The 22,879-nt window shown below is 44.6% G+C and overlaps 1 protein-coding gene and 1 long non-coding RNA gene across 3 annotated transcripts in view; one reads left to right on the plus strand and one right to left on the minus strand.

Moving 5' to 3' along the window:
* LOC309662762 (uncharacterized protein) overlaps positions 1-22,879 on the plus strand; it is a 254,989-nt gene that overhangs the window by 178,612 nt on the left and 53,498 nt on the right. Inside the window, exon 2 of the mRNA XM_082465952.1 lies at positions 13,610-13,727. Within this exon, the coding sequence (XP_082322078.1) occupies positions 13,610-13,727 (118 nt within the window). The remainder of the gene's footprint in view (positions 1-13,609; positions 13,728-22,879) is intronic.
* Positions 1-22,879, minus strand: part of LOC309662764 — a 75,877-nt gene that overhangs the window by 26,553 nt on the left and 26,445 nt on the right. The window contains exon 4 of one of the 2 annotated variants that reach the window (XR_014264932.1): positions 5,592-5,714. This is a non-coding gene — a long non-coding RNA (uncharacterized lncRNA). Of the gene's footprint in view, positions 1-5,567; positions 5,715-22,879 lie in introns of those variants that run through there. The other variant, XR_014264933.1, reaches the window with a different exon arrangement.

The raw sequence follows: 22,879 nt of genomic DNA on the forward strand, positions 1-22,879 counted from the left end.
GCAGTTGGAGGGACTAAGACACAAGGAAGGATTGTGTCTATTGTGATAATTAAAGGGATTCTAAACTGGAAACACAACCGGACAACGGAATGTCAGAGCTTTGGGTGTTTTCACAAGATGAGTATTGTGGTTTCAAATGCAGTTTTGCCTGGACTAGTTTTCTCAGCTTTCTGGGTCCTTGTCAATGTCTTGCCATTGTTTTGTATTTGTGAAAAATATTGATTTTTTTTTTTTTCTTAGACGATGACTGCATTCCAGACCCTCCAATGTTTCTTTGATGATTTAGCCTTTGTTTTAATTCATTGTGCTTCTCTAAGTGCTGCCCTGGAGTTTTTCTTTAAGTAGTTAATGTGAATGAAAGCAGAAAATTGCCAGGAGTCAGCCAAATGTTGAGACAGATTGTAAATACCTGAAACTCTTTAAGCATTTCCGATAGAAAGGATACTGTAAAATTTACATGCAAGGGCTCTGCATCAAAGCCCAAATCCTAGCTTTTCTTCACACTTTGAGACTTAGACAAGGTCAGCACAAAGGATCTACTGTTTCCACAGGCATTTACATCACCACTCTATCTTGTTATTCCTGACTTTTTGCCAATCATATTGAGAATTTCTCCAGGGGAGCCAAACAGAATAACCAAACCAGCTTTGCCTCCTTGACAGAGAAGAATAGAAAGAAAAGGCTCTCTCCCAGAGACAGCCTTTTCTTTTTCTTCTTTATTTTAGCTGTGTGTTTTAACTTGACACTCTGCCTTTGACAACCCCAGGAGTCCAAGCTGATGAAAAGCTGAGTTAATTTTCTCTTCCACAGCTCAACCTCACGTTAATTTTTTTTTAAAACAGGAATTTTGGAGGGGCATTGGTTTAGGGACTAGGCCCATCAGACTTCTTCTCTGGGTTATAAACCCATACTCTAGGGTTACCTGTACCCCTAGACTGAGGGCGTGGTTACTCCCTTTGGTTCTGTCGGCAGTGGCAGGCGTTGTGGCTGACGCCTGGAGGGTGGAAGGAGGGATGGGAAGGTCTGACAATTGCGTTCCGGGGGCATCTGCTCCCCCTTTGGGAGAAGGTTTATCTTGTGCCAGCTTGTTTCTCTGGGCTAGACCTGCTCTGTTCTGCTCCAGCAATTCTCTGCTTCAGTCTTCAGACTCTGGGCAAACTAGACTGGTCCTTCTTCCATTACCCACTCAGTCAGTCTTTCAACAAATTGATTAAGCACCTAATCATTGCTGTGGTGTTAGAAAGCTAACATTACGTGGACCTTCTATGCCCTTTCTCAAGAAGAGGAGTGGAGTGGAGTGGTTAAGAGCAGGGAGTCTGAAGCCCAATTGCTTGGGGTTGAATCCTGGCTAGCTGAATGACCTTGGCCGAATTCCTAAACCTAGGCAGGTCCTGGGTAATAACATCCCACCAGCTTCTTGTGAGGAGTGAATGAGGTATGGCCTCCTCAGAGCTCAGCCGGTACCTGGGAGGACAAAGCAAGCTGGTAGATGGTCGTTGTTGGAATCCTTGTCATTGTCACTGGTGTTTAGGAACTCACAAACATGGCGGCCCTCCCCTGGAGCTCTTCTCCTTTCTTGGGCATTTTCATGCCTTTTCTCCTTCCTGAGCTCTCCTTGGCCCACCTCAGTGATTCACCAAGTGAACATTCAACGCCTGCCATGAGCTCTGCACTGTGCCCAATGCTGTGGGTGACAAAAGACTGGGTGTCACCGGGTCTCCAAGGGGGTCTGCTTTTTGAGGGGAACTATATGCTGATACACACAAGGCCAGGCAGGACTCAGCATATGCTGATTTGTGTGCTAACCAGTGTTGGGGAGCTAGGGGGGGTCGGCGTGTTAGGAAGGGGGTGAAAAAGAGCTGGCTCCCCACTGATTGGCCATAGAACCCTGGATACGTCATTGTCCCTCTTGGGTCTCACTTTCTCCATCTGTAAAACCAGAGGGTTGGTCAACTGTTTTCCAACTTTTTAGACCAGGACCCACAGTAAGAAGTGTCCACAATTTTACGTCATGACCCTCAGGACTACATATATAACTGAATAACAAAATTTTATAGAACAGTAATTACTCTTTCTACGTGAAATTCTCTGTTTTTCTATCTTTAAAAAATGCCAGTCATAACCCTTAATGTTGACTTCCTGACCCCTTCATGGTTCAGTTTGGAAAACACTCGGGTAGATGATCCCCCAGGGGCCTTTCAGCCTGTACTTTCTATAATTTTAGATCTACATGGGCTGTATGGATTTAAGAGAAGAAGGAATAATTAATTTCCCAGGGAGATGACTGGCTAGAGCCCAGCTAGGTCAATTTAAAAGAAATTATATATATGGTTGGCTCCCTATACCAGCTTTCTGGAATTCAAGGACATGGTCTAAAAGGAAGAGAAGAAGCTAATTGTGGCAATTCGTTTGCTGTCACGGCGTGAGGCTGTGAAGAGTCACGGTGTGCACTGCTCGTCTGGACTGGGTTTTCATTTGTGGAAAGAGAAGAAGGAATCTTGTTATCCAAGTTTGCTCTTGCTCTCTAGAGTATGGGAATTCTGGAAGGAATCTACTCTCTTCAGGGGAAAGAAAAAAAAAGCCAGCTTGTTTTAATCCCTAAATGGATACAGTCTTGTGAATTAGGGGACTTGAGAGAAACGACTTCCCTGCCTGTGTAAATGTTTGTTTTTGCCCTAATGTGTTTGTCCATTTGCTTGACTGCTCAGGAGATAGTCATCTAGAAACACAAGCTTCAGGAGAAACTTAAAAAGCAACTAGAACAAACAAAACCCAGCACCCAACCCCCCAGACCTGCGACCTTCCATGCCAACATCCTCAGCCTCTCTGTTTGTAGAGAAAACTCACATCCCAGTGGGCCCTTTGAGAGTATGCTCTGTACTGGGGCTTACAAACACGCAGGCATTTCAGTGGCACACCTTCATGTTGCCCTGAATCAAATCAATTAGAAGATGTCTTTCTCTTTCTCTCTCTTACGTGTGGCTTTCTCTGGCTTTTTGCATCCTAAGGAAACGTGTGGAACTTCCAGTGACTTCTTTCTGAGATCAAATGCCCTTTTTAACCTCTTGAGCCTTTCAAAGTGCTTCCCTCAGTCTGGACTGAAGCCTGATCAACACCTGCAGAGACGGGCCCTTTGGGAAAACGTCAGCCAGCAGCCTTATGGGTGCAGATTTTGGCTGGAAGAAGGCAAGGCTACTTTTCTGTCCTTCTTGTCTGTTGTCTGGCTTAGATTTTGGTTAGGAACACTGGGTTCTGAGTCAGTGGGTTGCGCAGGTTTCTGAACCTCCCATGCCTCTATAAAATGCGGTTAATAATAGTATCACATTTATAGGATTACATTATATAATGCATATCAGAGTGTTTAGAACCATGTGGTAAGTTCCTCAATGAAGAGCAACCACTAATTTTATATACACATTATCCCAGAAAGAAGGTGGAAAATTCTAAGATGGAGATGGACAGAAGGAGCTAAAGGAGGTACCACTTGCCTAAGGCCATATTGCAAGGCCAGGAAGTTGGAACCAAGATGGTGTTCGGCTCCTCCCATCCATCTAACTGGGGCATGGGAGGGAGGCGGCACGTAGTCCTGGTGAAAAGGGGCCTAGAGTGGGGTCTTTGGATAATGAGGACAGAGACACCAACCCTGCAGGGTTGCTAAAAGGATGAACAAACCAGTGGATAAAGCATTTGATTGGAACTTGGCACATAGTAGGGGCTGGATAAACAGTGCCTATCATAATAGCCTTCTCTTCCCACAGCTGGGCCCCTTCCTCAGAGCTTTCTGAATTCAGAGCCTTCCTCAAGGTAAGGAAATGGCAGTTTGCTTGAATACAATGGTCTTTTTAAGGCAGCTCAGATGTTTATCTTATTCCAATATTTACCCTATTGAATAGGATTTGGGGGTGTCTTATTTTTTATTGCTCTGGGGAGTGAGGTTTCATGGTGTTAAGTTGAATATCAACTTTTAAGTGAAAAATGGATAAAAGAGAAAAACCCTCTTCTGACCCCGGGGAGAAAAAGGCTCTGGTAAAATCTGGCCTGGATTCTTCTCCACATACCATCTTGGGGACAAAGAGCCCAGGAGAATAGCTGAAACGGGTTAGGATTGGTTCAAACATCTGCAGAGGTTTAGCAGGAATCCTGTCCAAGCCTGCGGCCAGGAGCATCTGGGAAGTTCTAGCATCTGATTGCCTATCAGCGATGGTGCCTTGTCCTGAGCCCAGAGCAGCTGCAGACTGAGCCAGAGGTCCCACCCTCCACTGCCAGGTGGCCCTAGGTCTGGCTAGCCTTCCTGTTTTATTTAGCCTATGTTAAATCCTACATCATTATTTTTTTCCATTTTGGCTGAAATAAACCCCCAGGAAATAGGACTTATGATAACAGCTTCTTCAAAGAAGATGGACAATGGCCAAATTAGCCTACACTGTGGGTGTAGTATATGTTCAGCTGTCAATACTTCCCCTTGGAACAGAAGACTTTACAGTATCCTTCAGAACCACCACTAAGTTTTCCCTTCAGGTAAGACTCAAGACAATAGGTGTATATTCAGAATATCCAAAAGTTTTGAGCGTTTCTTCTTTGCCTGCAATGTCAAGCACTGGATATATTTTTGCTCAGTTAATCCTCTCTCTCAATAACTCTATAAAATAGGGTTTTACAGATGAAGTAACTGAGGCATAGCAAAGTTAGGTCACTTCAGGATTAAATAGCAAGTGAGTGACAAAGCCAGGGTTTGAAAGTGTGTCTGTATAACTCTCAGAACAATAGTCCTCTTGGGGCAGTTCTTGGAAACTAAGCATCCGTGGGTATGTAGAGGTGGTGGGTTTTATTTCCCTCAGTAAGCTTCCATCAGGTTAGAGGGACAGGACTGGCCAGATGAGGTGAGAAGAGAAAAATATTGCTTGTAAGATTAGGATTTAGATCCCAGCACGTGTTGTCTATATGGTACAAACTAAAATCCTTTAGATTTCCAAGATGCTGGGAGGTGGGGAGGATACTCGGCCACTTCCACCCGACCTGAGCAATCTCATTTGTCCTCTTTAGTGGATGAGGGAACCATGCACAAAGGGTCATCACAAGAAAAAGAGTTCTCATCACAAGGAAAAAATATATATATTTTTCTATTTCTTTAATTTTGTATCTAAATGAGATAATGGATGTTCCCTAAACTTATTGTGGTCATCATTTCATGATGTAAGTCAAATATTATGCTGTACACCTTAAACTTACACAGTGATGTATGTCAATTATATCTCAATAAAAATGGAAGGAAAATAAACCAATAAGGAAAAGACACATCCAATAGAAAAATGGGCAAATAATAGGAACAGAAGAAAAAAACGCTCTTGCCTTCGATTCAGAATCTAGCAAGGGAGAAATACTGATTCTCAAGTGAGAGGTGCTATAAGCAGGAACAGGTGCAGAGGAATCACATCAACTGTGTGTTAGTTTCTGAAGTTAGCAAAAACCAACTGAGTAAAAATTACCCTTACTAGATCCCTTAAATCCCCTATGTATAGTATAATGATTTTGTGTATACAAACCTTTACCTTTTGGTGTTTAAGGAGTACTGGGACAGATTAAATGCCTACCTGCAGAGACCTGTAAATTCAACTGATTCTTTCCTTAAAGGTAATGGAGGGATCTAGGCCCGTTTGGGGCCTGTTGGGTTGGAGGTGCCCCAAGACCTCTGGTTGGAGCTGTCCAGCACAGAACTGTGAACACAGACACAAGCTTAGCTTAGAACTGGGGAGAGAGAGGCTGGACATGCAGTAAGAATCAGCGCTCCTGTGTGTAGAAGGGCCTAGTCAGGGAGTGAGGAGACATGGCATCTTTTGCTCAGTCCCGTGGTGAGGGCTTCCTGTGAACTTGTCTCTAAGGTGCGAATGACCTCATCAACATCCTTCCGCCTCTGAGAACAGAGCTGCTGGGGATTCCTGGGTGTCTGGCCCAAAGCAGGAGGCTTTGAAAGGGCAGAGAGATGACCATGGAAGATACTACTTGACCGCTTCTCACTGAAGTGACCATATGTCTACCCAGGGATTGGAGACCTTGGTGGGCTGGAGTTAGGAGTGAGGGTGAGGAGAAGGGAGACACACCATGGCTGCCCCAGCTGCCTGTGTAATGTGGCCTTCTTCAGGCTCCCAGGAACTGAAGTGGTGGACTCTCAAACTTTACTGGCCATAAAAATCATCTGGAGAGTTTATTAAACTTCATAATCATGGACCTTATCCTCAAAGACTTTGAATCTGCATTAGTTTAGCTTAAGGTCCTGGAACCTGTATTTTAATCAACACTCCAAGTGCTACTAATGCAGGATTCAAAGTGGCATAAAGGTACACACAGTATAGACGTATATTTTAAAATATAAGGAAGATAAAGGTAAGACAATCCTTTGACAAACATTGACAGTCCAAAGGATGGAAACTAACTGTGTGGATGTTTAGTAATGGGTGTGGCTTTGTTGGAAGTCGATCTGGCATTTGCCTTCAACCTGCACTGAGAAACCTTAACAGAAATTGTGCAAGAGACTCATTGTCATATTTGCTGAAGGGCTACTGGGGAGGACCCAGTCTGCCACATCACAGGGCTTGCCCTCTGGGGATCCATGGAGCAGTGTTCTTGTGTCCCAGTGCTGGGAGACTGTGCTTCTCCTCACTAACTGGTTTGCTCTTGTCTGATGAAATATGGGAATCTCCTAACTGATCGATTGGGTTTCCTGGTGTGTTTTCTCTGGGAATCATGGCTAAATTGGTGGCTCAGCCCAGCCACTATGGTTTGCACTGTGTAACAACCACTACCCCCAACTCCCAGGCTTAGTGTTAACCTCTTACCTTTTGTTTTTCCTTCATGGCTTTGGTACTATTTAAAAAAAATTTTTTTTTTGAGGTAAAATTCACGTAACATAAAATTCACCATTTTAACCAGTTTAAAGCATACCACTCAGTGGCTTTTAGTACATTCACAATGTTATGCAACCACCACCACTATCTAATTCCAGAGTATTTTTGTCACCCTGAAAAGAAAACCCCTTACCCATTAAGCAGTCACTTCCCATGTCTCCTCCCCACAGGCCTTGGTGACTGCTGATCTGCTTACCCTCTCTGTGGATTTTCCTATTCTGGACATTTCCTATAAATGGAATCATATGATATGTGGCCATTTATGCATGACTTCCTTCACTTAGCAAAATGCTTTCAAGGTTCATCCATGTTTTGGTATATATCCATAATTCATTTCTTTTTATGGCTGAATAATATTCCATTTTAATAGATATACCAAATTTTGTTTATCTATTCAGTAGTTGGGTTGTTCCATGACTTTTTAAAAGTTTATTTTTTGTATTGTAATAGCTTTTAGCCACCTCAAATTCTTTTTGTAATAAGGCAGAACATAGAGAGGCATTTGAAATTCATCTATATGTCTACACATGTATAGCATCATATGTGATTCTGTACAATGATCAATAAAAATAAAATATTGTCTTCATTTCTAAGCTCAGTTAATAAACTGTGGTTTCTAATTATTCAGAAAAGTATTACTCTATCATATGGACCCAGTTCTGAGCCTCTCCTGTGTCTCCACATCTCACTCAGAGGTCAAGTCAGTTTGTGGATGGGATTCACTTGTCCTGGTGATAGCTGCCACCTGAGCCACTACTGCTCAACAGCAAGGACACCTCTTCCTCCTCAGAGGCAGGAGCAAGAAAAGGGAGCTGGATTGGACAGGTCTTCCCAAGGCCATTTTGCTTTTTACAGTGATGGATGGGTTTCAATTAAAATGAGGTCCTGGGCTCTTAAGATGACTGCATAGTGTGTGGAGGAGGGTGAGTCATCTGTGTGCATGTGAAGTGCCCATGGCTGTTTGGTAGAACTTGGGCTCCTGTTTCTGTTTTCTTCTGGGAGTGGGTTTAAGAGTGGGCAGCAGAGGCATGGTTGGAAATGAATGTGCTCCGTGCAGGATCCAAGATCACCTCCCTGTCTCTGCCCTCCCCCTTGTCCAGATTCACAGAACAAAACCATGTGAAAACAACAGAGGAAAAAGCGTCCAAACTTCAGCTGGTTATGTTCTTGGAGACCCCAATTCAGCGCAGTGCCCTGAACCAGATCTTGATGCTGGGAAATGGGAACAGGGTCAGGCAAGGATGGGCAGTGGTGTCTTTAGGACCGTGCCCAGTTCAGCCATACTCTGCCTGGTCAGTAGTTGCAGTGGGCAGCTGAGGAGGCTGGGAGAGATTCTGCTTGGCTGTCCTGAGTGCTGCTGATGGCTGGAATGCCAAGAGAGAGTCAGGGTGCCAGGCTGGGCTCTGAAACAAACAAACAATCAAACTTCGGTGTCTGAAATCAATTCAAGACATTCAAGGATGGGCCAATTCCCTGTGGCTTTTTTTTGGGGGTGTGGGGAGTGAGTTTATTTTTGGGGAACAAATCCCTAACCTTTGAACTCGTACCAGAAAGGGTAACTGTGCAGTCCTGTGATGAGATCACTCAGAGCCACTTTGTAGATGTAGAGTTCCAGGCTGACTGAACTGAGCAACTGGCTTGTGAGCGAGTTTCCTGTTCTGATCATCTCTGGGACTGTCCTGCCTGGTCACATGCACCTCCCCCGCTCAGCCCCACCCTCCAACTTTGTGAACAAAGTGGTGGTGGAAGAAGAGGGGCCGCTGACGCTGGGCTGGTTGAGTTGGCTAGGTTTGGTCTCTGACCAAACGGGAGGTGACAGAACTTGGATTCTTTAGAGGTTTGAGCTAGAACATGGATGTTTCAGATCTGGGTTGCAGATCTCATGAGAAGAGGCAAGTTGAGTTAAAAACCATTAGAAACAGCCACGTTCAAGTGCCAGAGGGCTCAAGAGTAAATGCCAAGTGTAAAGGGCCAGAAGCAGGCCTGAGGGTTGAAGTTCAGGGTCACAGAGCCAAGACTTGGAGCGTTAGCAATCAGGTAGGGAACTGAGTAAGCATGTGTGTGTGCACGCACACGTGGGCATGGGCGCACACACACATAGGGTGTGTGTGAGCACATGTGTAGGCTGAATACGGTGTATATACGTGCATATAGGGTTTGCGTGTGCAGAGTCTTCTGGATGTGTTTCCCTGTTGAGACAGTGTGTAGATATGAATGTGAGTGGTGGCGCCCTAAGCACCTGTGTAGACTTCGTTGTGTGAATTCAGAGGCTGGCAGGTGTGCGACGATGACTGGGTTGTGGTTGGGCTGCTTGTGAACTTGTGCCTCACGTAAAGTTGAGGCTGGGCTGGGCTCAGTACCTTGCCTTCTGAAGTTTGCTGTTCTTAAAAAGCTGCTGGGAGTAGAGAATCTGGGGTTTCATTTAGAACTTTCTAGGGTTACATTTACTAAAATTAACGGAGCAGTGAAATCTACTGAGGGAGGTAAGCAGAATTATTGGAACCTTAATAATAAATGTGTGCTGACAGCGAAACATTTCTGCCTCAATCCTCTGACTACTATTTTAAAGTTCTAGCTTCTGTGTTCAGATGCCTTCAACAGGCTATAAATTCAAAGGCCACTCATAGGTTTAAACTGCATCTTCAGGGAGTTCCCTGGTGGTCCAGTGGTAAGACTCCGCGCTTCCAATACAGGGGACACAGGTTCGATCCCTGGTGGGGGAACCAAGATCCTGAATGCCGCGCAGTGCGGCCAAAAATAAATAAATAAATAAATTGCATCTTCAGCTCTTGGTCCCTCTGGTGGAAGGCATTTAGTGGTGGGGGGAGGGGAAGGTGGAAGGCACTGAGTGGCAGGGGAAGAGGGGAATCAGAGTCACCTTAGGGAGACAGGAGGCCCATGGAGCTGCAGATGAACTCAGGTGGGAGTTAGGGTGCTGAGTTCTGGATTGGGCTCAACCAGGGTATTGTTGGGAATGGATTCTCCAAGCCCCCTTCAAGTGTGGCAGTGTCGGGATTGCAGGCCAGTGGTTGCCCGTGGTTTCAGGCCAGAGGGAGGATTTCAGGCCACCCTTTAAAGTGACACTTGAGCTCCTTTTTCTACCACTTTGACAAGTGTAGCAATGCAGGTTTCTGGAAAAATGATCAACTGTTCATAATGGACAAGACCCTTTATTTTCCAGACCAGTCAATACCCGCTCACAAAATCAATAATTTTCCCGAAAGGTGTGTGTTTTCTGGTGTTTCAGGCTGGGTTAAAAGACATAATAAAATCCACTGGCACCTTCCATAGGCTGAATAGCTGCTGAACTACATATAGCGGGGTGTATACTCTGGGTTGCTATTTACTCAACCCTCACAGCACCCTGCGAGGGAGGCAGGCACTATCATCCCCCTCTTACAGGTGAGAAGCAGAGGCTCTGAGAGGTTAAGCCGTGGAAGTGGGCGTGCTTCACCCCTCTGCTAGTTTCTCTTCTCCTAGATTCCCAAGGTCTTGGTTAAAGAGCATCCCTTTCTTATTTAAAAATACGCTGATAGGAAATGCACAGAGTTTTGAGGCAAATTCCCAACAGATTCCACGTAGTGACAAAGTCCAGTCCCTCTAACAGCAGGAAAAACTGTAGGCAAGAAGCAGTTCTGCCAGCCAAACCCGGAGCCGGCTTCCTGCATGTGTAGCTTCCTGGCAGCGGAGGGGCAGAACCTTGGGTGGGGGCCATGTGGGGTGCCCCCAGTGGGACCTTTGGTTTCTGGTCACATTAACACGGCTCTCTCAGGATCCAGTGGTGGTTAGGAGGATTGCATCCCTCCAACAAAGACCTTTCACACATTTATTAATGAATTATTAAGCATGATGTTCAGAGACATTTTCCTGTTAAAGAATGATCCCCAAGTCCTTGAAGAAGAACCAGCACCCCTCCTAACCCCCTTTCAAAATCTTCCTCCCCACCAGTGTATCTGCAGGGTTCTGTGCTCGGAGACTGACGGAGGTGTCCTGTTTAGGCTGCCACTCTTTTGTTTTTCCCTCCACACAAGTTAATTTTCCCAGGGTCATGCGGCGGCAGTTCACTATGGACACAGCATTTTCCTGCAAGGTATTTTCTGAAACCACCAACAGCCTTTTGGTTTTCAGGCTCCTTATTTAAAGAAATTTGCATTAAGAGCTCTTTGGGCCCCCTCATTTCCATACATGTTTGAAAGGGCAGGAGCTTGAGGAAGGCATGAGAAAAACGTGAATGAGCTGGCTGGCGGTGCCTGCTCTCCGGAGATGCCCACGACTTGTAAAAAGTAGCAGTTTAACTTCCAGTTTCCTTGATATGTTCGTGTGCAGTTATGGAGTCCGGGAAAAGAACAAACGCTCTTCCTTTTTTCTTACCTTTGCTGCTATGATGGTTATTCGCTTTTGGTTGTCCAGAAGAGAATAAAGTTTTCTGTGGAATGGTTTTTCCCCTCGAGGTGGGGGAAATGGGACATTAATTAAGACCCCCAGTAGGGAATGGAGTGGAATGTGTTATAAGGAGCCATAAATGCTTTGCAATGAGCAACGGATGGGATTTGGTGCAGCACCCTACAGGCAAGATTTTGTTGAGTTTATGATTCTGAAAAAGATGGGTCAAAATACAATTTTTTTTAGGGATCAAGATTTTCAATGCAACACACACAAAAAAACCTATATTTATTCTATCACTAACTTTTACCTAGGAATTATTTTGCATTTTGTATTTTTTTAATTGTGGTGAAGTATAGATAACATCAAATTTAGCATCTTAATCATTTTCAGTGTCCAGTTCAGTGGCATGAGTACATTCATACTGTTGTGCAACCATCAGCACCGTTGACTTCCAGAACTCTTTCCACTTTGCAAAACTGAAACTTTGAAAATACAATTATTTTTAACCAATGATGTTTTATATTTGGAAATTAGGTTGGATCTATGATGTTTGCTGAGATCTGTTGAGACAAGAATGTGAGTGTTTTGTGTTTCATACAGTAGACTCTAGGGTAATTACCAAGCCATAAGTATAACTCATTCCAAGTTTTAGAATTAAAAAAAAAAAGAAAAGAAAAGAAAAAAGGAGGCAAGGAATTATGCAGCCTTATTTTTAAAAGGAATATGAAAAATAAGATGAAAATGTAAATTTGAGTGGCATGAGGATTTATTTAGGCTTGTTGAACCTGACTTAAACTGGGGTCCATGTTTAGAATTGAATTAGCAAATTCAATGAGAATTCTAATTGAAAATTGCCGTGTCCTTTAATTACGAATATAGGTGACAAACCACAGCAACGTTAGCAGACCTAGGACTGTCACCAGTAGAAATCACAGCCATTTTCATAGCACATTGACATTACTTCAGATATCTCAAAAAATGATTTACTTCACTATTTCAAAATTATGGCAGTTACTAGGCCAGCCCCTAGATTTTAAGTGCTTCAATATATAGTAATGTCTTGTCATCACTACATATTACTGTACAAAAACCATATTTTTACAACAAGATTTCAGTGCAGTTGATTTCCTTTTTATCCTGGGTATTTTACATCAAGCATTGAAAAACATTATTCTAAGAAGAGGTTCAGAGACTCCTCCAGCCTGCCCCAGGGTTCACGGCCCAAGAAAGTGAAGAACCTGGGGCTTCATCCCTTGTCTGCCGTCAGCGAGACTGGAGGGACAGTGGGGGTGAAGGCGCACGCGGTGGGGGGCAGCACGGGAGCACCTCTCCCCACCTCCATCCTCGGTGCACACACTGCCGCTCACGTCAAGTGGTTTGGGGCAACTGACCCTCTCTGAGGCTCTGTGTTCCGGTTTCAAATATAGCGATGACGATAGCAAAACCCTCGTTGTTTTTAGGAGGTCCAACTGCATCTGAGCATGTCAAGTGCTCACACTGACTTCTGACTTTCCTTTCTTGCTAAGCTATGCTGAGGGTAGTGGAAATTTACAGTAGCTCCCACTGTATGTTCAATCAAAAATAAAATTACCTTTGAGATCTGTAAATTATTAAATCATGAACTGGAAGCTATTGTAATTGTGTGTTTAGAAGGAACAGAAGCTGTCTTCCTTCCTTTAATCTACATGTAGGCACCATCCATCAACTCATCTACTGAAAGCCTCCTCTTTTTTTGCTGGTAACGTGAACCATCTAGGCCAGTGGTTCTCAAAACGTGGTTTCTGGGCCAGGAGCACAGGCATCACCTGGGAGCTCATGACGAATACACATTCTCTGGCCCTACCCCAGACCTGCTGAGAATCAGACAATATGGCAGTGGGGCCCTGCAATCTGTGTTTACCAAACCCCTCAGGTGATTCTAATACTCCTTAAAATGTGGGATCCTGTGCCTAAACCATCCCTAACCCCACTGCGAACTCTGGGAATGAATCAAATTGGAGGCAGCTGGTCTCCATGGCTTGATTGACTCCTTGCTACTTGCTCTGGGTTGTACCTGCGATGATCTCGGCTTTTGACCCATCTGGGCTTGCCTTGGCTTTTGGACCTTCCAGGTTTTTTGAAATCTGTCTTCGGGACTGAATAAACCCTACTCTTAGACTGGTTTTCTTTATCATGGCTACAGGTAAAAGTGACCCTCATTAGCTGGATTCCATCAGTGGAAAGGGAAGACGGGGAAGTAGGGGTGTGGCCAGGTGGGTTGGATGATGTGCTTCGAGCGGTTAACTCATTCTCAGCTCACCCTGGTTTCACCTTTGCCCTAGGTGTTCGTCTGCCTCCTCCCTGCTCCAGTCTACCTGTGTGAGGCAGGCTGTTTGCTGCTTGAAATTGACCGCAGTGGGAATATTTACACCATGGAAACCACAAATGCTATAGTTCAAGGTATTTTTTTCTTTGTTTTCTAGAGACTCGGTTTATGAGCACACCTCTGAATGCATGATTTAAAACAACATTGATTTAAAACAGCATTGGCACTTAACTAGTTCGTGCGTACTTAGGAATGTCATTCAACCTCTCCGCTATCACTGTACAAAACTGAGGAAAACATAGGTCTAGATAAAAGAGAATGGAAATTATCCATAATTCCACCACTAAACATAACCATGATTAATGTTTTGACGCGTTTCTTTCGTGCTGTGCATTTTGCTTAAATATTTGAGATTATTCAGTTGGGCATCCTTTTTCTTGACCATCATATCATAAGCATTTTCCTGTGTTTTTATTAAAATTATTGAAACCATGTTTTTTAACGGCTGTGTAACATACCACCCTTGAGATTAAACACTTTACTTGATCTGCCTTATAAATAATGTTGCAAGGTCCTTTTTCCTGCATTTTCATTGTTTTCTTAGATCATATTCCCAGAAGAGGAATACTAGATCAGTTTTTGAGGCTTAAATACATAGTTCTAAATTGTTTTCCAGAATGTTTGTACTAGTTTATATTCCATCCAATGAAGAGGGAGTAACTCCTTTTTTTTTTTTTAAATAAATAAATTTATTTATTTATTTTTCGCAGCCTTGGGTCTTCATTGCTGCGCACGGGCTTTCCCTAGTTGCAGTGAGCGGGGGCTACTCATTGCAGTGGCTTCTCTTGTTGAGAAGCACGGGCTCGAGGCGCGTGGGATTCAGTAGTTGTGGCACCTGGGCTCAGTAGTTGTGGCACACGGGCTTAGTTGCTCCGCGGCACGTGTGGATCTTCTCGGACCAGGGATCGAAACCGTGTCCCCTGCAATGGCAGGCTGATTCTCAACCACTGTGTCACCAGGGAAGCCTGGAGTAACTCCTTTTAATTGCTGTGTTAACCAAACTAAGAGCTCTGTTTTAACATAGAAACCAGCATTTTGGCATGTTGGATTTGGATGTCTGTGTTGCCTGATAGTCTTAGAAGGAGATGATCAAATTTGAAATGTTTTTTTTTTAAAAGGCATGATATACATGCTATAGTATGCCCTCCTTATTTCTCCCTTTTCCTCCCCTTAAATTGAATAGACTGTAAATGCCTTTTCCATGCCATTTAATAGCCTCCTAAGCATCTTTTAAAATGTCTACCCAGTATTCTGTATATGGATGTACTATATTTATTTAAGCCATCCCTTATGGTTGGACACTTCTGCATCATGTGTTTTCCATTATTGTCAATAATACTTTTTATCCACTGAACTCTGGGTTTTATAGCTAGCAGCCTTTTTTGGGAACAGTTCAGAGAGAAGCTGACTCAATTTTACAAGTTCCCAGCTGACTGACTCCAAGATGGATTCTTGTGCCTGCCCTTTTCACTTCTTCCGCCTCTGACTTTCCCCCCTCTTCCTTTCACAGATATATAACAGAGGGAAGCGCAGGGCTCTCCATCTCCCCCAGCTCACTCTGTCTTGCTCTCCATCTTGGGAGCCAACAGGGCCTAAGGCTGACATAATTCTAACTATACCATGTTGCCTCCTCTCCTTGTTTGTCTAAAATAATTAGGGGCACAGTTAAAGAGGAAGGTAGTACTGTGAGGACTAGGCAAGAAATGACAGTCACCTGCCTGACTCCTGACACCCTCCAATTACCTATCATTCCTCAGAGGTAACCAGTTACACTTTTCCACTTCTTCAGATGTTTATCTCCTTATTTTTACATAACATAGCAATTTTTTTCCATATTATGTTTTCTCTATTGTTTTCCTACTATAGATTTAGACAGTATTCCAATATCTTAGCGTCTCCAGTTCCCCTCCTTATGTTCTATTGATGTTATACGACAGTTTTAATTAGATCAGTATTGGTATTTACGTCACTATGACCATATAGACATTGTTCACAGCCGAGCCGAATAGTGTCCTAGAGTTATAATTCCTCTTCTGTGAACCATTTTATTTTTTCTGTAGTTAATATTTGACTTTTTGCTTTTGTGTTTTCGTTTGCACCTGTTACTAATATATCCCAAAAGTCTTTGCCAGATTTGAAAAATACCTCTCAAGGTGGTCAAAACTGTCAGATAATTTTTCAGTCTTCCTAGACCTTTTTGGGGGAGACGTTTTTCTTAGAACCCTCTATTTACTTTCTCCTCAGCTGTTCTGGGATTTCTCGTCATCATTATCTTTGGAATTTACTTAGCTTTTCTTCTAAGTGGGATTCTATTTCCAGGCTCCCTTGTCTTTCTCTTTCCTGGTTTATTGCAGTGACGTGCCGGTAAATGTTTCTGACCACCTGGGGCTGGAGGACGGTTGAGGAGGAGAGGAAGCGCTCGTTTGTAGTGTTACTGATTTCTGTGGTATCAGTATTCCCTCCAGGGCTGATTTTAAGTGACTAATATCATGTCACTAAACTTGGTATATTAGTCACGGTTCTTCAGAGTAACAGAAACAATACGAGATCTATCAGTCAGTCAAGCAAGAGATTTATTATGAGGCATTGGCTCCCGCGGTTACAGGTGCTGAGAATTCCCATGATCTGCTACCTGCAAGCTGGAGGACTGGGAAGGCTGTTGGGATAAGTCCACTATCAGTCTGAAGACCTGAGAACCAGGGGAGCTGGTGCTATACATCCTAGTCTGAGGGCAGGAGAAGACCAACGCCCCAGCTCAGCCGGTGGCCAGGAAGCAAAAGGGCCAAATTCCTCCTCCCTCTGCCTTTTTGCTCTCAGGCCCTCTACGGATTGGGTGATGTCCACCCACACTGGGGAGGACAGGACACTTTACTGAGTCCAGCAAGTCAAATATTAATCTCATCTGGACACACCCAGTACTAATGCTTAATCTGGGCACCCCTTGGCCCAGTCACAGTGACACCTAGAATTAACTGTTGTGCTCAGGATTGGGAAGAAATGCTCGTGTGGGCCGGTATGAGCCAGCTACAGCACACCACTGGGTCACCACTTTAATTTGGATGCGGCATCTCTTCTACTAGCTTCCTGAGAAAGGGTACGTGGGAAGTAAAGGTTTCGAAAACTTTCATTTTAAAAAAATGGCTCTTTTACTCTCGCACTTCACTGACATTGTCTTAAGATTGAAATCTAGGTAGGAAATGGTTTTTACTCAGAACTGAGGGGTGTTGTTTGTTTCCAGTGTTGCTGGAGAGAACTCCAGGGCTGTCCTGGGTCCAGTCCTTTGTATGTATCTTATTTTTCTTCTTTGAACGCCTCTAGAATTTTCTCTTTATCCCCGATGATAGGCAATTTCATGATGGTGCATCCCGGACCCCCAGTTGGTCTGTATCCTTAGCAGATCCTTTTCAATCAGCAAGCTCATGCCTTTCAGATCTGGGAAACTTTCTTCTATTTCTTCGATTTCCTCTCTTCCATTTTCTGCCTTTTCCTAGAACTCTCATTTGTTGGATATTAGAGCTCTTGCTTTGATCCTCTAAGTTTTCTTTTCTTGTTTTGATTGCTGGGAGCTTTTTCTCAATTATATTCTGGGCCTTCTGTGTAACACTAGCTGTTCCTGTCAGGGTGATGGCATCTTGGATTTGGGGCTGTGTCCGATGTCTGTGTCTCTTCCGGAGTGCCTGCCTGGCACTATGCTTGACACAACGGAGGAGTAGAAACAGCAGAGCCTTTTCAACCAGGTAGATCTGGTTTTGAATCACACACCATGGACAAATTATGTAACTTCTCTGTTCTGACATTTTCTTGTTCAGAGCTGAGGGCATGTCACCCCATGGGGAGGGAGGCCACAAGCCTGAGGGGTGTTCTACCAGGTCTGGTGAAAGGTCTACCAGACCCTCCTCTTCTTCCACCCTCCCCTCAGCCTGCATTCTAAATAATGCATCTTATCTTAAAACTGTAAAATCTTGTGAGAGATTACCTTTCATTTTATAGTACCCAGGGTCAGGTTAAATAATTCCATCTGAATACAAGGAACATTTTGATACTTAAATAGAAGTAGTGCTTTTCAGTGATGAAATGAAATTGTCTTCTTCCAGCTGCCTTCCACATCTGACCTCCCAGATTAATGACAATCATAATGGCTAAGATTTGTTGAGCATTTACCATGTGCCAGGCAATTGTTCTAAGACTTAACCTGTATTTATTTATTTCTTACATCAACCCATTGAGGTGGACTGTATTGTTATTTCCGTTTACAGTTGAGGAAACAGAGGCTCAGATAGGCCTAGGGTTACACAGCTAGTAAATGTAATGTTGGGACTTAAACCCTGAAATTAACTGTGGATCATATGCTATGACAAAATCTTCATGGAGAGCCTTCCATTCATGGATCCATCACTCGAGGGAAGCCAGGGGTCCAGGGAGTCTTTGTAATGGGGAAGCTGACTATCCCAGGACCCAGCTCTGACGTTGGGAAAGAACGACAAACAGGCTTAGCAAATGTCTCAACCCACGAGGGAGGAGGCTTCTGGGGGCCAAACACCCTGTACAGCTATCCCCGAGAGCAGCTTCGACAGGCCCAGCCAGCAGTGGGGCCTCTCCTGTGCGAGCGACCTCAACCGCTAACATACAGTTTCGCCTCAGCCGCCAGGCCCAGCTCCCGGCAGGCCTTGTTTAAACCGGTGGCTCGTAACAGCTGGGGCTGGCTCAGCGGAGCGTGCTGGCAGCCAAGCGAGGATGCTCCGAGTGCAGGGGCCTGTCTCTGAATGTGCAATCATGCAAATCCGAGGACCGGATTGACGTGAACTGAAAGGCTGCTGTTCGGTCCAGTAAACTCAACCGTCTATTGCCAGAGCCGCCCGGACTGGCAGTCCTCGACTCATCAGTTCAGGTGAGCAGTTCTGGTGATGGAGGAAAGAAGTGTGGGGTGAATCGCAATCAGAGCTCACTCCCTTTAGGCAGAAAGCATCTGGGAAAGGCTCGGACACCTTTCCGGGGAGTAACTCTCCTTGGAATTGGCTGGGAGACAGGAGGTGTTGCCAGAGGAGGTGAGGGAAGCCACACCCTCTGCTCAGAGGAGCTGGGCGATCACCTGCCCCTCCCTCTTCTTTTTACAGAGGAGTTAAGTGAAAGCCGGAGAGGGTAAGGGACTTGCCCATGGGCACACAGCTCACCAGTGGGCTGGGCCTGCTGATTCTGAGTCCTGGTTTCCTGTTAGTCATTCCACCCATCATGCTGTCTCTTTCAGCTCACTGCTTTGAGCCCCAGGTCATAACGGAGCCTAACACCTACCAACGATTCTTCCCCAAAGCCACTTTGGAAGACTAGTGATAGCAAACTTGGTACAGTGCAAAGAACTGAAAGGGTTGTTGGCAGCACAGAAAAGGGAAGCTGAGGCCAGGTTGTGGTGCAAATGTCTGGCACTGTCTCGGTGACAGAGCGGCTGGCAGCCCACAAGACTTGTCACCCTCTCTCTGAGACACTCTGTTCTCATAGACTCTCAAGGAGCCTTCAGTTTTGACCTTGACTGTTAGGTTTGCTGGGTAAGTTAGGGCCCTCAGGTTGCCAGTAATAGAAAGCAACTGCAGCTAATAAAAAGAGAACCCTGAGCATCTTTCTCCACCAGCAGAATAACATTCTCTTATTTGGTCCACCTGGCCGACCATGACTGCCCTTCAGCCCAGGAGCCGTGTTACACAGACCTCTGACCACTCCCACTGCCCCTCACTGCATAGCCCTGCCCTGCCCTGGCCTCTAAAGTCCATGAAAAGGCTCTAGAGGGGAGTCTCATTAACCTTCTAATTTGCAGTAAGTGCCAGGATCATGTTATTCAAATGCCACAGAGGCCAGTGCAAGGGGAACAAAAAAGATGGTATGGGCTTCCCAGCTCTGAACCACTGATTCAGGAAGTTACCTGCAATGCCGTCTTTAAGCTCACCTGTCAAGTTGGTCTATACACTTCAGCCACCACACCATCCCTCCAAGCCAAGCAAACCAGTGGAGAGGCTATTCTGGCACCAAATGGTGGTTACACAATTCTGATTTTTTTCACCCTATCCGCACTTTGTGTATCACATCCCAGGAGAAATGGTAAACGTTTTGTTGGGCAGACACACCTAGGCAATTGGAGCTCTGTAAGAGTGAGCACTTCGGATTTTAAAGTTCAAAGGCTAGAAAGAAGGATAGAGAATGAGCATGCATTTTCTATCTTGACCTGGGCAGCCCACAAACAGGTTACAATTCCAGTCTTAGGTGGAGACTGACTTGCAGTCTCACAATCCCAACTCTGAATTCCTGGAAGAGAGGATCTGATTGGCTCTCCGTGGATCAAGTGTCTATTGCTGGCCGGTCATCAGAAGGGGTGGGGTCACCAGCACTGCTGCTGGAAGCCCACCCACGTGAATTGCTCGGGAGAACGTTTTCAAGAGAAAAGGGGGTTTCTGGTAAGCTGAGCAGACAGACACCTGAGAGATGTCTACTCCCATTGCCTAATATTCAGGTTAAATGGCTTATCTGTCACCAGTTATTCTATTTGAGTTTGGGGACTGTTAGCCAGTTTTCTCAAAGCCAGACCACCCGGTATGAAACCAGGCCCTTGGGTGCATGGAATCCAGGCTCTTTGGAATAGTGAAGGAGAGCAGTGCCCTTGAAGCCATCTCCTTACAACTCAGCCTGGCAGGCTTTGGTCTAATCCCTTCTTACTTACAGATGAGGAAACTGAGGTTCAGAGAAGAGACATGCCCTGCTCAAGGTCAGCCCACCTCCAACAGGTGCTTTGCAAAGTGGGGAGGCTGGAAGGACCACCTTGCTAAATCCTTCACCAGCCATCCGCGCGCTGTGGAAATGCTGACTGGCTAAATGCTGGAGCTCTGTGGCAAGATTTGTGGCCCTCAGAAGCCTTCCTGTAACAATGCCTAAGGAGGTTTTAATGATCTGCCTATGGGGCACTGTGAACATTCATTTTAGAGGAGGCCAAGGGCTCAGACTGTAATTCTGAAGCTGATTTCTCCCTGGACTCTCACGGCCTGGCAGTACAAACAAGGAGAATGACTGGGATTGCACCGGCCCTTGATTCTTATTCTTTTGACCTTGTGCAGCCGAAAAGATGGGCTTGGTGTGACTTTTTACACCTGCTTCAAAATGTTGTTTCATAATGCCATCTGCAACAACATGGATGGACCTAGAGGGGATCAGACTAAGTGAAGTAAGTTGGACAGAGAAAGACAAATACCATATGATATCACTTATATGTGGAATCTAAAATATGACACAAATGAACTTATTTACGAAACAGAGACAGTTTCACAGACATAGAACACAAACTTATGGTTACCAAAGGGAAAGGTGGGTGGGGGAGGGATAAATTAGAAGATGGGGATTAACAGATACAAACTATTATATATAAAATAGATAAACAACAAGGTCCTACTGTATACCACAGGGAACTATATTCAATATTCTATAATAAACCATAATGGAAAAGAATATGAAAAATAATATGTATATATATGTATAACTGAATCACCTCGCTATACACCAGAAACTAACACGACATTATAAATCAACTATACATCAATTAAAAAAAAGCCATAAAAGTTGAAAAAATGTTGTTTCAGAGGGCACTGAAGGAGGGGATGAGAGAGCCTGCCATCGCCCAGGGCCTCTGCCTGCAAAATATCTTCCTGTAGTTCTTATGCTCTTAACCCTGAGATCAGACTACTGCTGGCAACTAGTGGAGCATAGGATTGAGCTGGGGGTGGAGGTGGGTGTGGGCCGATGTGAAGAGGGGGCATTGTCACAGCTTCTTTGAGCCCACTGTATCCCAGGTGACAGGGAAGCTGAAGGATTAGGGAGGAGAGGATGAAAGGTAAGCCAGGGAAAATAAGTGAAGGAAGTAAGTATTCAAATAAAAAGTGAAATTCGTGGGAAGCATACCCAATGTTTTGTCCATGCCCAACTGGATTAGGAACACATAATGAAAGCGAATAGATTTAATGGGGTGGGGATGATTAACGGTGTCTTGCGATATGTCAGGAAATGACTTTGTTCAGGAGGAGTGTTACAAGAGGAAATTGAACTTAATTCTTATCTCCTTATGATGTTTTAGTTGCTTAACTTCTCAGTACACACCTGTAAAACCAGAAGACAAAGAGGCTTGAGGTTTAATGTGTTGTTTGCAAAGTAACTTGAGATACGAATGTCTTGAGTGTGTGCTTCAGCTTTATCAAGAACTAGAGTTTCGTTTCTAGCCAATGATTGTAATAAGTGGATGTCCCCAGTGCTACTGGTGACTGGTTAAAAGTCACCTGCCCATGAAATGAAAATACAGTTTCTTTCCATCTACTCAGTCCAGCCATTTGCTGGCTTTCCAGGGCCGAGGTGAAGTTTCATCGCCCCCACCCTGCCATAAACTTTACAATATATCTTCCTTCCCTGGAGTCCTTATTCATTTGCATCACTCATCTTTGTATTGCATCATGTATGGTTTGGTATAGCAAGTGCACTGTAGTGGGATTTGAATTTTTCAGACTTTTCTAATATGGGGACTTATGGCAGAGAATGATACTTATGGCTTCCTTGCTTTTAAGAAGATAGTCCCACCCTCTGGTAGAAAGTAATGGCTACCTGGCTAGAGTCTATATTTCTCAGCCTCCCTTGCAGCTAGGTGTGGCTGATGATGGAATGTGAATGGAAGTTCATAATTGTTCCTTACAAGGAAATTGCTTGCCTTCCCTTTTCTCCCCTCTTCCTTTTTAGCTGGTTGGAATATAGACCAGCACATACCTGTGGGATAACGGAAGAGAAGGGACTCAAGTCCTGGCTTGGCTTTGTAGAATGGAGTTGCCTACCTGCTCTGGGCTGCCCATCTACCTCCTGATAAGAGAGAAAGAAATTGATGTCTTGTTTTAACCTCTATAATATTGGTCTCACTGTAGCAGCTTATCCTATATCTAAACTAATAAAGAAGTTAAATGCTTTGCAATTCTTCCTTTTCCTTGGTGGTATACAGATGTTTCCCCCAACCTCCTGGGAGGATGTAAGAGTCCTGCCCTTCTTGCCCCTCAGGAAAGGGGGACTGGTTTTCCTCAAGTTTTGGTTTGTTGGGCATCATGCTTACTGTGAAGGAACAAGAAAAGAGTGTTTGAGGAGGAGTTAGAGGGAAGGAAGTGCCTTCGTGGAAAGAAGGATTTCATTAATGCTGAAAAGGATATCGGGGGCAGAGGAGGAA

This window comes from Balaenoptera physalus, assembly GCF_965194825.1.
Source record: "Balaenoptera physalus genome assembly, chromosome: 6".
Lineage (NCBI taxonomy): Eukaryota > Metazoa > Chordata > Mammalia > Artiodactyla > Balaenopteridae > Balaenoptera > Balaenoptera physalus.